This window comes from Stenella coeruleoalba (assembly GCF_951394435.1).
Source record: "Stenella coeruleoalba genome assembly, chromosome: 18".
Classification (NCBI taxonomy): Eukaryota; Metazoa; Chordata; class Mammalia; order Artiodactyla; family Delphinidae; genus Stenella; species Stenella coeruleoalba.
Genome location: NC_137164.1, coordinates 11062038 through 11078982, shown reverse-complemented (window position 1 = coordinate 11078982; position 16945 = coordinate 11062038). Strand labels below are relative to the sequence as shown.

General features: G+C 36.5%; 1 protein-coding gene across 8 annotated transcripts in view; it reads right to left on the bottom strand.

The window, feature by feature from the left end:
* NBEA (neurobeachin) overlaps positions 1 to 16945 on the bottom strand; it is a 630595-nt gene that overhangs the window by 414810 nt on the left and 198840 nt on the right. For 7 of the 8 annotated variants that reach the window (XM_079902587.1, XM_079902590.1, XM_079902583.1 and 4 more), the window contains one exon: positions 14944 to 15097. In XM_079902587.1, the coding sequence (XP_079758713.1) occupies positions 14944 to 15097 (154 nt within the window). Of the gene's footprint in view, positions 1 to 5651; positions 6140 to 14943; positions 15098 to 16945 lie in introns of those variants that run through there. The other variant, XM_079902589.1, reaches the window with a different exon arrangement.

The window sequence follows — 16945 nt, the reverse complement described above, 5'->3', positions numbered from 1 at the left end:
TTCTGAAAATGGGCACATTAGCCATATGGATTAACCTTACTTCTGCACCAAATGATAAATTCAACGACAAGGTAAGCATATATCATAGGTATCTGCTCCTATTTAATGCTCCATTTGACATTATTTATACCCATCATTCTACCTAGACATATCCCTACTCACGTTAACACGGAAATGTCAGCAGGAAACACTGATTAAAAAACGACCTCTTAAACACTTCTTGTGTACAACATGGGTAAGAAAAGAGACAGCTGGCTACTGCAAGCACTTTTATAACTAAACGATTATAAATGGAGTATAAAACGTAACAACCTTTCTCCCTTCTATTTAACATCAAAATAGAGTTAAAATCATTCTCTCTAAGAGGAGCTTGTAAATAGACAAAAAAAATTTTTTCAATTGTTGATTTACAACATTATGCCAATTCGGTATCCATGACCTAAAGAAATAATTAATTCATTACTTGGATTTTTTAAATAAAGATTCCTCATTTGCTAGCACTTCACTGATATACAGCATCATTTCATAGCATGAATTAAAAATCGGTGACCACAACACAATTGTTTATAATAAAAGTTTAAAAATTAATTTTATATAAAACCTCCTTTTAAAAGATCAGTTATCAATATAAGTGTTTTATAATGGAATGGAAGATCTGACCATTGCTTAGGTCCATTAAGCATTCTGAAAACGTTTCAAAATATTAGAATTTTAGGATATCTATAGATGTATTCTCAAAGAAATTCATCATTTTGAATTACTAAAATTATGGGAACTCTAACTCATTTTATTAGTTAATGATCTTATTTTGAAGTATTTTGCGATGTACAAGGCTTAAGCTTCAAAATGTTTTCATTTTTAATGAGTAAATTATAAACAGAAATTATAAACAGAATTATTAATCATCCATGAAATTTGCCACTGTTATTTTTGACTAAACAAAATAAAATTTTAAACTAAAAAGCATTCTTAACCAATAACCTAAAAGGGAGTTCTTATTAATTCTATATAATAGTAATTTATAAATATGATGAAATGTTATATAAACATCATGGCATAGGTTTAAAAATAAAGATCACCCACATATGATTATTATTAAATCTTAACATATATTCCAACCAATTTCCTTTCTTTGGAACCAGTTAAAATCTGATTGTACATATGACTGAAATATTATTGTATTCATTATATTCTGATAGTTTAGTCTAAAGATTAGTGTGAATAATAAAATAGTAGTTCATCAGTACACTGAGAAAATAATCCTTCTAATGAATCTTTTAAATATACCAAAGATATGCCTAATGTTAGATGGTATGGAAACTCAAAATATAACCAAGTCAAAAATTTCATAAATAAGCAAAAATAAAATTTAAAACTGAAAACCTGAAAATTACTGAAGTAATACTAACCTTAGAACCCTGGACATGCATTAGACAAAACAGACAACAGACCAAAAAAGTACAAGAAAAGCAAATTATTAAAATTAAATGAAAATACAATGTAAAATTGAAACACAAAATAATATATTAAAATTATATTTGATTATTTTATTAAAAGCAAAAATTCTCAGAAGAGATATTCATTTTATAAATTACATATGATTAAGATTAAATATCACATAGACTTCTGTTTATATTTTTCATTAGAGTAACTGCCCAAATAATATATATGTAAATATAGTTCATATATTAGAAATGATGCATACTCTATTTTACAAAATAAGTTATCTTTTCCTAGAAGATGACCAAGGAAACATTTTAATAACTAAACTAACGTAATGTCTCTGTAAAAGCCCTAGCTCACTACCAGTTTAAGCAGAAATGACTTAGGAAAATAAACTGAACCAACCTTCTAGAATTTTCATTAAGGAATCATGCTATTTTGTTTCCTAAAATATTTGGAGCCCTTCCTACAGAACAAAATCCCCGGTAATTAATAAGATAAAAAAATATTTGAGTGATTCTAACTTAAAAACCACTTTCCCTTGCTAGAACTTACTGATACACTAAATGAGGTCACACGTGAACTAAGACAATTGCATAGATTTTGTACTAAGTTTCAGAGTATTATTAAGAATTATATTCAGTATATTAAAAATTTTTGGATAGAATTAAGTTTCATAATAAAAGTCAACAACTATTCTTATTCTTTGATTTCTGACATTATACGTGAGCATAAATTTCAAAATAAACTATTTTCAAGTAGTACAGGAGAACATATAAAAGCACCCTGAGAATACTAAAATATAATCAGTGTTATGAGATAAACAAAACACAAAGAAAATTAGTAGTTTTCCCAAATCTATTAGCTACATTTTCTAATAATGGTAAGAAAATATAAATTAAAATTAAGTCTTTGTCATCATTTTTTGACATAAAAAGTTCCTCTTCTTTCTCAGGATTATGAAACTATTAGGAAAGCCAGAAATATCAGTCTCTATTATTTTTCTATCAACAGAGAAAATGAAACCATACGTGACACTGAATGAAATTCTAAACATTCAGTGGACTGGATGGTTGACCAAAATGGTCAACTTAAAATCATTAAATGATTATGCAATTTGTAGTTGATCCATGTTTTGTTTATCTTCATTTTTTTCTCCAATTCCTTGTTTTCATTCATGACCAACTTGAACAATGTATAGAAAATAAATGAGAGGATGCAACTGACTAGTCACAGAAACATTAACTTCAAAACCTCAACAACAGTAACAAAAATAATGCTCCTTCCCCAAATCAAAGACTGGTCAGCCTACATACGAAGAGTTCTATTTCTTTCCCCTGACTACTTAAGTTAAAACTAGTAGTCTAATTTAGAGACTTGAAACTATGTAATTTATTTTCTATGCTACATAAGATTTTAAATAACCTAGGTAAAACTGAAACTCCAATAAAGTCCTGCTTTTTCAATGAATATTAAGTTTGAGGTGGCATTATAACACAAATATTTGTATATCTATACTCTTTTTCTTTAAAGTTTCCACTGAAATATTTCCGTACAAGTAAGATAAAACAGCTCAAATTTTCTCACGTGATGCTACTGCAACAGCAATACACAAATGTCATCCTTAGTATGGATTACTGTATTCATATAAGGTCCCAGGGCAGAAAATAAACCACCACTATGCCAATGCCATGGAGAGAACAGACAAGACTACACCATTTTAGTTTTTTGCCATCAAAATGGATCACCCATAGTAACTAACTTTGTTCAAATATCCTATTTTAAACTTCAGAATTCTGAGTGTGACAGGCTTACTCTATAAATGGGAAGATCATTCCATCATAATACAATTCTGAATAAAAAGTTCCAAAAGGAAGTAAAGGAGGGAAAAATTCAGTAAGAGTCATCTCCATCTAGTGACATTGCCTAACTTAATTTTCAAAAACTCCCTGTGGGATAAGTAAAATTAACACCATTAAAATGAAGAAATTAAGGTTGACATCATTTCTAGTAAGTGGTAGAACCCAGGTTAAAATACACATTTATCCTATGCTAAAACCCATGTGCCTTCAATTAAATCATAACTTCAAGAAAAATCATGTTTGAGTCTCACTGATTACTGGGAAACAAAAGTTTGCTTTCGATGAAAATGAGCAAATTATCTGAGATCCACACTTATACTGAAAAACAGAAAAGACATTTTCCTGGGTTGAGCTTTTAATAGAAATTATAATGAATACTTAGCATTCTACTTACCTACTCAAAATTAAATACAATTTCAACATTAGACGTGTCAAATGCTAAAAATATTTAGTATGGCTGTATGGGAAAAGTTACATATCTTCTAATAAAACATAATGATCACAACCACCAGTGAAATTATGTTAAAAATTAAACTTTAATAAATGTTCATTAAGTCAAATGCAAGCTCTTATTTAACAGGAAAAATGAACTTATCTTAAGCTCTAACTATTGAATTTTTAATGATCAGGAGTAAGTAATGAAGTTTTACGCTATGACATTTGTATTTTATGTGAAAATGGTGCTGTAAGTCAGTGGTCAGCAAACTAGGACCTACAAGTCAAATATAAATAAAGGTTTATTGAAACACACCCACACCTACTCCTCTGTGTTATGATATATGGCTGCTTTTGCAAACAACAGCAAATTTCAATAGTTAGATACCATATAGCCCACAAACCCGAAAATATTTACTATATGATCCATACACAGAATAAATCTGTCAACCACTGTATACTATCATTACTCATATTTATTCCATAAATACATATCTGTATATAATGTATGAATATTCTGAAGAACTCCACAAACCTAAACAAAATTACACATCACTCAAACATTAGTTTCAAATGTTTCTATCCCTCTTCATACAGGATTGAAATTCTAAAGGCATCTACATGACAATGTTTCCCTTTGGTAATCTGTATATTGCCAGTGTTTCCTTTTTCACTTATTCCACCCAAAATTCTCTTTTGGCTTTTTATATTTTAAATCTAAGTTAAAAAAAGTAACACGACATTGTTAATCAACTATACTCCAATAAACTTTTTTTTTTAAAACTCTAAGTTAAAAAGCTCCATATCTTCAGTTCTCATTTCTTTCTTTTTCTTTTTTTTTTTCTGTGATATGTGGGCCTCTCACTGTTGTGGCCTCTCCTGTTGCGGAGCACAGGCTCCGGACGCGCAGGCTCAGTGGTCATGGCTCACGGACCCAGCCGCTCCGCGGCATGTGGGACCTTCCCGGACCGGGGTACGAACCCGTATCCCCTGCATCGGCAGGCGGACTCTCAACCACCAGGGAAGCCCTCATTTCTTTATTTATTCAACCTCTTCCTTCCTAACTCTTCCCCTCTACTACATTACAATTGTTAGCAAGAATATTATACAATAAAGTAATAGAAGATATTACTCAACAGTTGACACCAACCATGTTTTCTCCCAGTAGGAAGTGGGAGAAAAGGTTCTCGCTATTAGGAAGCAATTTATTCAAAGAACGTAAAATTAGCTATGTTGTACAACCAGGTATAGGTACAATCAGCTAATGGACCAAAATAACAGAAATATAGAGACAGAGACAATGAAGAAAAGTTTCTACAATTGAATGAATTCCAAAGTCTGTTGAGAACAGTCTAAGAAATAAGTACCATAGTTTCAAATTCCAAACTGCAGAGATCAAAACTGCTCAGGTAATAATTTTGGCAGTAAAACCTCAAAATTTCAGTATCTTTACTGTATATTCATTATAAAATAAAAAATAAGCAGGGGGGATCGGGAAGATGGCAGAAGAGTAAGACGCGGAGATCACCTTCCTCCCCACAGATACACCAGAAATACATTTACACGTGGAACAACTCCTACAGAACACCTACGGAACGCTGGCAGAAGACCTCAGACCTCCCAAAAGGCAAAAAGTCCCCACGTACTTGGGTAGGGCAAAAGAAAAAAAGAATAAACAGAGAGAAAAGAATACGGACGGGACCTGCACCAGTAGGAGGGAGCTGTGAAGGAGGAAAGGTTTCCACACACCAGGAAGCCCCTTCGCGGGCGGAGACTGTGGGTGGCGGAGGGGGAAAGCTGCGGAGCCACGGAGGAGAGCACAGCAACAGGGGTGCAGAGGGCAAAGCGGAGACATTCCCGCACAGAAGATCGGTGCCAACCGGCACTCACCCGAGAGACTTGTCTGCTCACCTGCCAGGGCGGGCGGAGCTGGGAGCTGAGGCTCAGGCTTCGGTGTCGGAGCACTGGGAGAGGACTGGGGTTGGCGGCGTGAACACAGCCTGCAGGAGGTTAGTGCACCACGGCTAGCCGGGGGGGTAGTCCGGGAAAAAGTCTGGACCTGCCGAAGAGGCAAGAGACTTTTTCTTCCCTCTCTGTTTCCCGGTGCGTGAGGAGACGGAATTAAGAGCGCTGCTTAAAGGAGCTCCAGAGACGGGCACGAGCCGCGGCTGAAAGCGCGGACCCAAGAGACAGACATGAGACGCTAAGGCTGCTGCTGCCGCCACCAAGAAGCCTGTGTGCGAGCACAGGTCACTATCCACACCCCCCTTCCGGGGAGCCTGTGCAGCCCGCCACTGCTAGGGTCCCGGGATCCAGGGACAACTTCCCCGGAAGAACGCACAGCGCGCCTCAGGTTGATGCAATATCACGCCGGCCTCTGCCGCCGCAGGCCCGCTCGGCACTCCATGCCCCTCCCTCCCCCCCCCACCTCGGCCTGAATGAGCCAGAGTCCCGGAAGCAGCTGCTCCTTTAACCCCGTCCTGTCCGAGTGAAGAACAGATGCCCTCAGGCGACCTACACACAGAGGCAGGGCCAAATCCAAAGCTGAGCCCCTGGGAGCTGTGAGAACAAAGAAGAGAAAGGGACATCTCTCCCAGCAGCCTCAGAAGCAGCGGATTAAAGCTCCACAGTCAACTTGATGAACCTGCATCTGTGGAATACATGAATAGACAACGAATCATCCCAAATTAAGGAGGTGGACTTTGAGAGCAAGACTTATGATTTTTTCCCCCTTTTCCTCTTTTTGTGAGTGTGTATGCATATGCTTCTGTGTGAGATTCTGTCTGTATAGTTTTGCTTCCACCATTTGTCCTAGGGTTCTATCCGTCTGTTTTTTTTTTTTTTTCATCTTTTTAAAAACAAATTTTTTTCTTAATAATTTTTTTATTTTATTTTATCTTCTTTCTTTCTTTCTTTCCTTCCTTCCCTCCTCCCTCCCTCCCTCCCACCTTTCTTTCTTCTTTCTTCCTTCCTTCATTTCTTTCTTTCTTTTTTCTTTTTCTACTTTTTCTCCCTTTTATTCTGAGCCATGTGGATGAAAGGCTCTTGGTGCTGCAGCCAGGAATCACTGCTGTGCCTCTGAGGTGGGAGAGCCAACTTCAGGATACTGGTCCACATGAGACCTCCCAGCTCCACATAATATCAAATGGCAAAAATCTCCCAGAGATCTCCATTTCAACACCAGCACCCAGCTTCACTCAACGACCAGCAAGCTACAGTGCTGCACACCCTATGCCAAACAACTAGCAAGACAGGAACACAACCCCACCCATTAGCAGAGAGGCTGCCTAAAATCATAATAAGGCCACAGAACCCCAAAACACAGCACCAGAAGTGGACCTGCCGACCAGAAAGACAAGATCCAGCCTCATCCACCAGAACACAGGCACTAGTCCCCTCCACCAGGAAGCCTACACAACCCACTGAACCAACTTTAGCCACTGGGGACAGACACCCTAAACAACGGGAACTACGAACCTGCAGCCTGCAAAAAGGAGACCCCACACACAGTAAGATAAGCAAAATGAGCAGACAGAAAAACACACAGCAGATGAAGGAGCAAGATAAAAACCCACCAGACCTAACAAATGAAGAGGAAATAGGCAGTCTACCTGAAAAAGAATTCAGAATAATGATAGTAAAGATGATCCAAGATCTTGGAAATAGAATAGACAAAATGCAAGAAACATTTAACAAGGACCTAGAAGAACTAAAGATGAAACAAGCAACGATGAACAACACAATAAATGAAATTAAAAATACTCTAGATGGGATCAATAGCAGAATAACTGAGGCAGAAGAACGGATAAGTGACCTGGAAAACAGAATGGTGGAATGCACTGCTGCAGAACAGAATAAAGAAAAAAGAATGAAAAGAAATGAAGACAGCCTAAGAGACCTCTGGGACAACATTAAATGCACCAACATTTGAATTATAGGGGTTCCAGAAGAAGAAGAGAAAAAGAAAGGGACTGAGGAAATATTTGAAGAGATTATAGTTCAAAACTTCCCTAATCTGGGAAAGAAAATAGTTAATCCAGTCCAGGAAGCACAGAGAGTCTCATACAGGATAAATCCAGGGAGAAACATGCCAAGACACATATTAATCAAACAGTCAAAAATTAAATACAGGGCTTCCCTGGTGGCGCAGCGGTTGGGAGTCCGCCTGCCGATGCAGGGGATGTGGGTTCGTGCCCTGGTCCGGGAAGATCTCACGTGCCGTGGAGCGGCTGGGCCCGTGGGCCATGGCCGCTGAGCCTGCGCGTCCGGAGTCTGTGCTCCGCAACGGGAGAAGCCACAGCAGTGAGAGGCCCACGTACCGCAAAAAAAAAAAAAATTAAATACAAAGAAAACATATTAAAAACAGCAAAGGAAAAACAACAAATAACAGACAAGGGAATCCCCATAAGGTTAACAGCTGATCTTTCAGCAGAAACTCTGCAAGCCAGAAGGGACTGGCAGGACATATTTAAAGTGATGAAGGAGAAAAACCTGCAACCAAGATTACTCTACCCAGCAAGGATCTCATCCAGATTTGACGGAGAAATTAAAACCTTTACAGACAAGCAAAAGCTGAGAGAGTTCAGCACCACCAAACCAGCTTTACAACAAATGCTAAAGGAACTTCTCTAGGCAAGAAACACAAGAGAAGCTAAAGACCTACAATAATGAACCCAAAACAATTAAGAAAATGGGAATAGGAACATATATATCAATAATTACCTTAAACGTAAATCGACTAAATGCTCCCACCAAAAGACACAGACCGGCTGAATGGATACAAAAACAAGACCCATATATATGCTGTCTACAAGAGACCCACTTCAAACCTAGAGATATACAGACTGAAAGTAAGGGGATGGAAAAAGATATTCCATGCAAATGGAAACCAAAAGAAAGCTGGAGTCGCAATTCTCATATCAGACAAAATAGACTTTAAAATAAAGACTATTACAAGAGACAAGAGACAAAGAAGGACACTACAAAATGATCAAGGGATCAATCCAAGAAGAAGATCTAACAATTGTAAATATTTATGCACCCAACATAGGAGCACCTCAATACATAAGGCAAATACTAACAGCCATTAATCGACACTAACACATTCACAGTAGGGGACTTTAACACCCCACTTTCACCAATGGACAGATCATCCAAAATGAAAATAAATAAGGAAACACAAGCTTTAAATGATACATTACACAGATGGACTTAATTGATATTTATAGGACATTCCATCCAAAAACAACAGAATACACATTTTTCTCAAGTGCTCATGGAACATTCTCCAGGATAGATCATATCTTGGGTCACAAATCAAGCCTTGGTAAATTTAAGAAAATTGAAATTGTATCAAGTATCTTTTCCGACCACAACGCTATGAGACTAGATATCAATTACAGGAAAAGATCTGTAAGAAATACAAACACATGGAGGCTAAACAATACACTACTTAATAACGAAGTGATCACTGAAGAAATCAAAGAGGAAATCAAAAAATACCTAAAAACAAATGACAATGGAGACACGACGACCCAAAACCTATGGGATGCCGCAAAAGCACTTCTATGAGGGAAGTTTACAGCAATACAATCCTACTTTAAGAAACAGGAAGCATCTCGAATAAACAACCTAACCTTGCACCTAAAGCAATTAGAGAAAGAAGCACAAAAAAACCCCAAAGTTAGCAGAAGGAAAGAAATAATAAAAATCAGATCAAAAATAAATGAAAAGGAAATGAAGGAAATGATAGCAAGATCAATAAAACAAAAAGCTGGTTCTCTGAGAAGATATACAAAATTGATAAACCATTAGCCAGACTCATCAAGAAAAAAAGGGAGAAGACTCAAATCAATAGAATTAGAAATGAAAAAGGAGAAGTAACAACTGACATTGCAGGAATACATAAGAACATGGGAGATTACTACAAGCAACTCTATGCCAATAAAATGGACAACCTGGAAGAAATGGACAAATTCTTAGAAATGCACAACCTGCCAAGACTGAATCAGGAAGAAATAGAAAATATGAACAGAGCAATCACAAGCACTGAAATTGAAACTGTGATTCAGAATCTTCCAACAAACAAAAGCCCAGGACCAGATGGCTTCACAGGCGAATTCTATCAAACATTTAGAGAAGACGTAACACCTATCCTTCACAAAATCTTCCAAAATATAGCAGAGGGAGGAACACTCCCAAACTCATTCTACAAGGCCACTATCACACTGATACCAAAACTAGACAAGGGCGTCACAAAGAGAGAAAACTACAGGCCAATATCACTGATGAACATAGATGCAAAAATCCTCAACAAAATACTAGCAAACAGAATCCAACAGCACATTAAAAGGATCATACACCAGGCTTCCCTGGTGGCGCAGTGGTTGAGAGTCCGCCTGTTGATGCAGGGGACACGGGTTCGTGCCCCAGTCCTGGAAGATCCGACATGCTGCGGAGCGGCTGGGCCCGTGAGCCATGGCCCCTGAGCCTGCATGTCCAGAGCTTGTGCTCCGCAATGGGAGAGGCCACAACAGTGAGAGGCCCGCGTACCGCAAAAAAAAAAAAAAAAAAGGATCATACACCATCATCAAGTGGGGTTTATTCCAGGAATGCAAGGATTCTTCAATATACACAAATCAATCAACGTGATACACCATATTAACAAATTGAAGGAGAAAAACCATATGATCATCTCAATAGATGCAGAGAAAGCTTTCAACAAAATTCAACACCCATTTATGATAAAAACCCTGCAGAAAGTAGGCATAGAGGGAAATTCCTCAACATAATAAAGGCCATATATGACAAACCCACAGCCAATATCGTCCTCAATGGTGAAAAACTGAAAGCATTTCCACTAAGATCAGGAACAAGACAAGGCTGCCCACTCTCACCACTCTTATTCAACATAGTTTTGGAAGTTTTAGTCACAGCAGAGAAGAAAAGGAAATAAAAGGAATCCATATCGGAAAAGAAGGAGTAAAGCTGTCACTCTTTGCAAATGACATGATACTATACATAGAGAATCCTAATGATGCTACCAGAAAACTACTAGAGCTAATCAATGAATTTGGTAAAGTAGCAGGATATAAAATGAATGCACAGAAATCTCTGGCATTCCTACACACTAAGGATGAAAAATCTGAAAGTGAAATCAGAAAACACTCCCATTTACCATTGCAACAAAAAGAATAAAATATCTAGAAATAGGGCTTCCCTGGTGGCACAGTGGTTGAGAGTCCACCTGCCAATGCATGGGACATGGGTTCGTGCCCCGGTCCAGGAAAATCCCACATGCCATGGAGCGGCTGGGCCCGTGAGCCATGGCCGCTAAGCGGGCGCATCCGGAGCCTGTGCTCCGCAAGGGGAGAGGCCACAACAGTGAGAGGCCCACATACCAAAAAAAAAAAAAAAATATATATATATATATATATATATATATATATATATATCTAGGAATAAACCTACCTAAGGAGACAAAAGACCTGTATGCAGAAAATTATAAGACACTGATGAAAGAAATTAAAGATGATACAGATAGATGGAGAGATATACCATGTTCTTGGATTGGAAGAATCAACATTGTGACAATGACTCTACTACCCAAAGCAATCTACAGATTCAATGCAATCCCTATCAAACTACCACTGGCATTTTTCACAGAACTAGAACAAAAAATTTCACAATTTCCATGGAAACACAAAAGACCCTTAATAGCCAAAGCAATCTTGAGAACGAAAAACGGAGCTGGAGGAATCAGGCTCCCTGACTTCAGACTATACTACAAAGCTACAGTAATCAAGACAGTATGGTACTGGCACAAAAACAGAAATATAGATCAATGGAACAGGATAGAAAGCCCAGAGATAAACCCACACACATATGGTCACCTTATCTTTGATAAAGGAGGCAGGAATGTACAGTGGAGAAAGGACAGCCTCTTCAATAATTGGTGCTAGGAAAACTGGACAGGTACATGTAAAAGTATGAGATTACATCACTCCCTAACACCATACACAAAAATAAGCTCAAAATGGATTAAAGACCTAAATGTAAGGCCAGACACTATCAAACTCTTAGAGGAAAACATAGGCAGAACACTCCATGACATAAATCACAGCAAGATGCTTTTTGACCCACCTCTTAGAGAAATGGAAATAAAAACAAAAATAAACAAATGGGACCTAATGAAACTTCAAAGCTTTTGCACAGCAAAGGAAACCATAAACAAAACCAAAAGACAACCCTCAGAATGGGAGAAAATATTTGCAAATGAAGCAACTGACAAAGCATTAATCTCCGATATTTACAAGCAGCTCATGCAGCTCAATAACAAAAAAACAAACAACCCAATCCAAAAATGGGCAGAAGACCTAAATAGACATTTCCCCAAAGAAGACATATAGACTGCCAACAAACACATGAAAGAATGCTCAACATCATTAATCATTAGAGAAATGCAAATCAAAACTACAATGAGATATCATCTCACACCAGTCAGAATGGCCATCTTCAAAAAATCTAGAAACAATAAATGCTGGAGAGGGTGTGGAGAAAAGGGAACACTCTTGCACCGCTGGTGGAAATGTGAATTGGTACAGCCACTATGGAGAACAGTATGGAGGTTCCTTAAAAAACTACAAATGGAACTACCGTATGACCCAGCAATCCCACTACTGGGCATATACCCTGAGAAAACCATAATTCAAAAAGAGTCATGTACTAAAATGTTCATTGCAGCTCTATTTACAATAGCCCGGAGATGGAAACAACCTAAGTGTCCATCATCGGATGAATGGATAAAGAAGATGTGGTACATATATAGAATGGAATATTACTCAGCCATAAAAAGAAACAAAAGTGAGCTATTTGTAATGAGGTGGATGGACCTAGAGTCTGTCATACAGAGTGAAGTAAGTCAGAAAGAGAAAGACAAATACCGTATGCTAACACATATGTATGGAATTTAAGAAAAAAAATTGTCATGAAGAACCTAGGGGTAAGACAGGAATAAAGACACAGACCTACTAAAGAATGGACTTGAGGATATGGGGAGGGGGAAGGGTAAGCTGTGACAAAGTGAGAGAGTGGCATGGACATATACACACTACCAAACGTAAAATAGCTAGCTAGTGGGAAGCAGCCGCATAGCACAGGGAGATCAGCTCGGTGCTTTGTGACCACCTAGAGGGGTGGGATAGGGAGGGTGGGAGGGAGGGAGACGCAAGAGGGAAGAGATATGGGAACATATGTATGTGTATAACTGATTCACTTTGTTATAAAGCAGAAACTAACACACCATTGTAAAGCAATTATACTCCAATAAAGATGTAAAAAAAAAAGCAAATTGGGGTAGTGACATATTATTTAAATCATATTGTTTATTGAAACTTCATTAATTATTTTCTCTATTTTGATAGAGATCTAGTTTTAAAATGTGGAAGACTAGTAATGTGAATATTTCAAATCTATACAAATTTTTATGTCTACTGCTAACTTTTTTATAAAGGTCATTTTTGTTCTACAGAAAATTTTAAAACAATATTATATTTTAAAGTAAATTTCAGTATAACATTTTAAAATTTCCTGACAACAAATGTTAATTTATAAGACATAAAAAAATTTATAGGATGAAGAAAAATGCCAGGATGAATCATTAAGTCACTCTTCAATGCATAGAAGAGGGAAAAAACAAAACAAAGCCTCTTCCTGCCTCAATATTAGAATGTATTTTTAACATCACATATAACTCTCAATTTATCAGAATTTGGTATAAATCATAGAGGAAATCAGAGATTAAAGAGAAGGGATGGTATGTTAATTTCACAGGATACCTGCACTCTTCACACACCATCAACTACTTTTCTTCCTGATTCAATTTCCTTGGTCAGCTGCTAATTTCAAGAAGGCCCTAATTAGGACCTGTTCTGCTGCACTCCCTGCTGAACTAGCCTTCTTGCCTTTGGAGACCCGAATAAATTCATGGATGAAATAGAAGTATATGTGCCTGTGAGGGGGAGGTGTGCTGAGGATACATTCTTTTTGCTGCCAATACTTAAGTTTCAGTGCTGCTCTAGGGGTGGTGGCAAAGGGACAGCGAGAAGAAGAGTCATGTAGAGAAAACTTGTTAATGATGAAATAAAGCCAGAGATCAATTTGGAAACACTGCCTCATCAAGTAAAACACATCTTAATAAAACAGCAAGTTTCTCTCTGGAAAAAGGATATATTTGGGGCTAATGGATGAGCTTCCAATGTGGTAGCAAGAACACAGTTAATATAAGAAGCAGAATTCTATATTCTTTCCCATCTGAGCAATTAGCTATAGAGTCTGTTTTTTTAAAAATATGAATCAGAGATATTTTTTAAAAGACAGCTAAAATATAGTTATTTATCTATTATATTTTAAATGACATAAGTAACATTATTTCAAACTTATATTAATACATTTCAATGTTTTATTAGAGAAAGTCTATATTTTTAAAAAATAAATGTTGAACCAGTAAATCATGTCACATGAAAATTCTAAAAGATGTCATATGGCTAACATAAAGTTTTTTGAGGTTTTTAAGGATTATGAAATTTTTCAGGTACAGAAAAAAATGTCATTTATACTTTTTCTATCTGAGGTACCTAAGTTTTAAATAAGAAACACTCTAAGAATTCAATCATTCGATTCTCTTTTTGAAGCAAATTACTGGCTTCAAGATTAAATCTCAGAGATCAGAAGTATAATACTCCTATATATCATTTAAAATAATATTAAGTTTAAAAGTAATATTTCAAGCAAGTCATGAGACTGAATGTCTAAAGATGACTTTTTCTAAATTTAGATTCGACTCTAATTATCATACAATAAACATGTACTTGTATTTAGAACTTCAAGATTTACAGAACAAAGATTTTAACAGTTTATTATAATGTAGATTTGGAGAGAGAAACAATATATAGAAAATAAAGCTAAATCATTCATAGTTATTGCTCTTCCTAAGGCATGTTCATCAGAATTATCAAAGAAATATGTTCATAAATGCACACAGCTGGAACCCAAGACTGACAATTAAAAGAGGTGAGAATACAAATATATATAATATTAAATTATATGGTTAAAAAGTTTCCTTGTTTATAGTACAGAACACCACTGACACACTCTAGTAATGTAATTATAAAACATAACCACTAGATGGAGGCAAAGTACTTACAGTTGGTGATGTTGCAGCAGAGAGCAAAGGTAAAATTCCTCCACAAGCAATGATGATGTTGTCTACCATTTGGGAAATGAGGTGAATTGTGTTATGTACAAAAATAATATTTTCATTGCTATTGACAAAATCCATTACAGACTTTGTGGAATGGCTAAAATGGCAGAAAAACAAAGCAGAAATGAACATTTCTTTGGCTTAAGAATAAGTAGTTTAGATTTTATTTATAATGCCATTTTTAAAGTGAAAAATAAGAGCTAGACAAATTTAAAATGGAGTTATTAGAAAAGAAAATAACTTACAATTGAGATGTCATATTACCAAAAACTTAGCATTCATTTCAGCATGGATTTTTTTGTGTGTGTCCAAGTATAATAATTTATTATTTTGTTTCTGCTTTTAAAATACAGTGCATTAACTTGATTCAAAGACATATGACTAGGTCAATGAATTTGGCTAAAAAAATTTATTTTTGCCAAAGCTTGTTGTTTGGTATTGAAAGGCAGAACAAGTGAATAGTTAGCTGACAATCTGTTGTATCACCATACTGCAGCTCCGGCTTTGACCAGCTGTACTGAAAATGTATACTGCTAGCCACAGAAGTGATACGATAGGGGAGTATAAATGAGTCAGTAAAATTCAAGTACTTACTGAATAAAAAAAGGAAAAAAGACCTCAAAGGTCAGCAGTGCAGCTCTGCCATACAAAACATTCGCTACAGATTCTCAGAGAAACACACTGCTTTAGTTTGGTATCCGTCAAGAATACGAACTATTCTCTAACAGAAAAAAAGAGATTACTCCACGATCAAATTTAAGTCAATGATTCTCACCTTTTAAGAACTGCAAAATATCATCTAATACATCTTAGATCTCAGGATGTTTTCTCTTGTCCTAAAAATTAAAGTACTATCTATCTTTTACATTTTTTTAAATTATGTAAAATTCTGTCTGGGAAATTTTATGAGAGTCCATGAAAGAAAACACAGAAAGACACACACAGTATAAAGGGACGGATAGTTGAGTATCATTCATTTGGGGGATACTAACATGGCAATTAGTAAATTACACTGTATCTCTCCATACACTGATACTCATGTTAGTAGTAACGTATTTCATGGTATTCCAGTCTCCTTATTTACCATCCCTAGGTAACTTAGCATATAACATTAGCAATGGAAAGACCATTGTTTCTATCACATAAGTAGACTAAGGACAAACTGACCAAATAAAAGCAGAACTAAAAACTTTCTATGGCAGACACTGATTGTTTGCATGATAGTTATTCCTTATTCCCTGCTAACACAATCTAGATTTTGTTCTATTATTGAGCTACATCTGGTACAGGAAAGACTGGCTTCACCACAGTTACTAGGTTGGTAACCAGTATTGCTCCATGGAGGCCAATCATTATAATCCCATTCCCTTTTGCTGGTGACTCAGAGAATAGCATATGATCCTACTGACACATGAGACATAAGAAGGAAATTTCTTGAGGGGCTTCTGTTAGAAAAAAGAGAAGAAGAAGAAGAGAATAAGAGGAAGAGGAGAAGAAGAAAGAGGAGAGAGAGGAGGAGGGAGAGAGAGAGACAAGGAAACGGAGGAAGGAAGAAGGGGGTGAAGGAGGAAGAAGAGTCCTGCCCTCTAGTTGGGGTAAGTTTCCTATGTTGACTTGATTCTGGGAGCTGAAGCAGCCACCTTGAATCTCAGAAGGATAACTAGGAGAAGCAGAGAAACTCACTTAAGTCCACTGTTAAGAAACTCACTCATAGTCCATTGTGCCACTGATTGTTCAAGTCACTGATGGTGGGGTACTGTTACTGACAGACATCAACTACCTAATTTATCTGCATGAACACATGACACTCTCATAACTGATTAATTTGTTGCATATTTGCTATTAGAAAATTAAATTGAAATTGAGGCAAGGTAATTTTAAAATTTATGCAGACTTTGTTTTCTTTCTTGAAACTTATTCAATTTATTTGAACTGAAAAAATAAA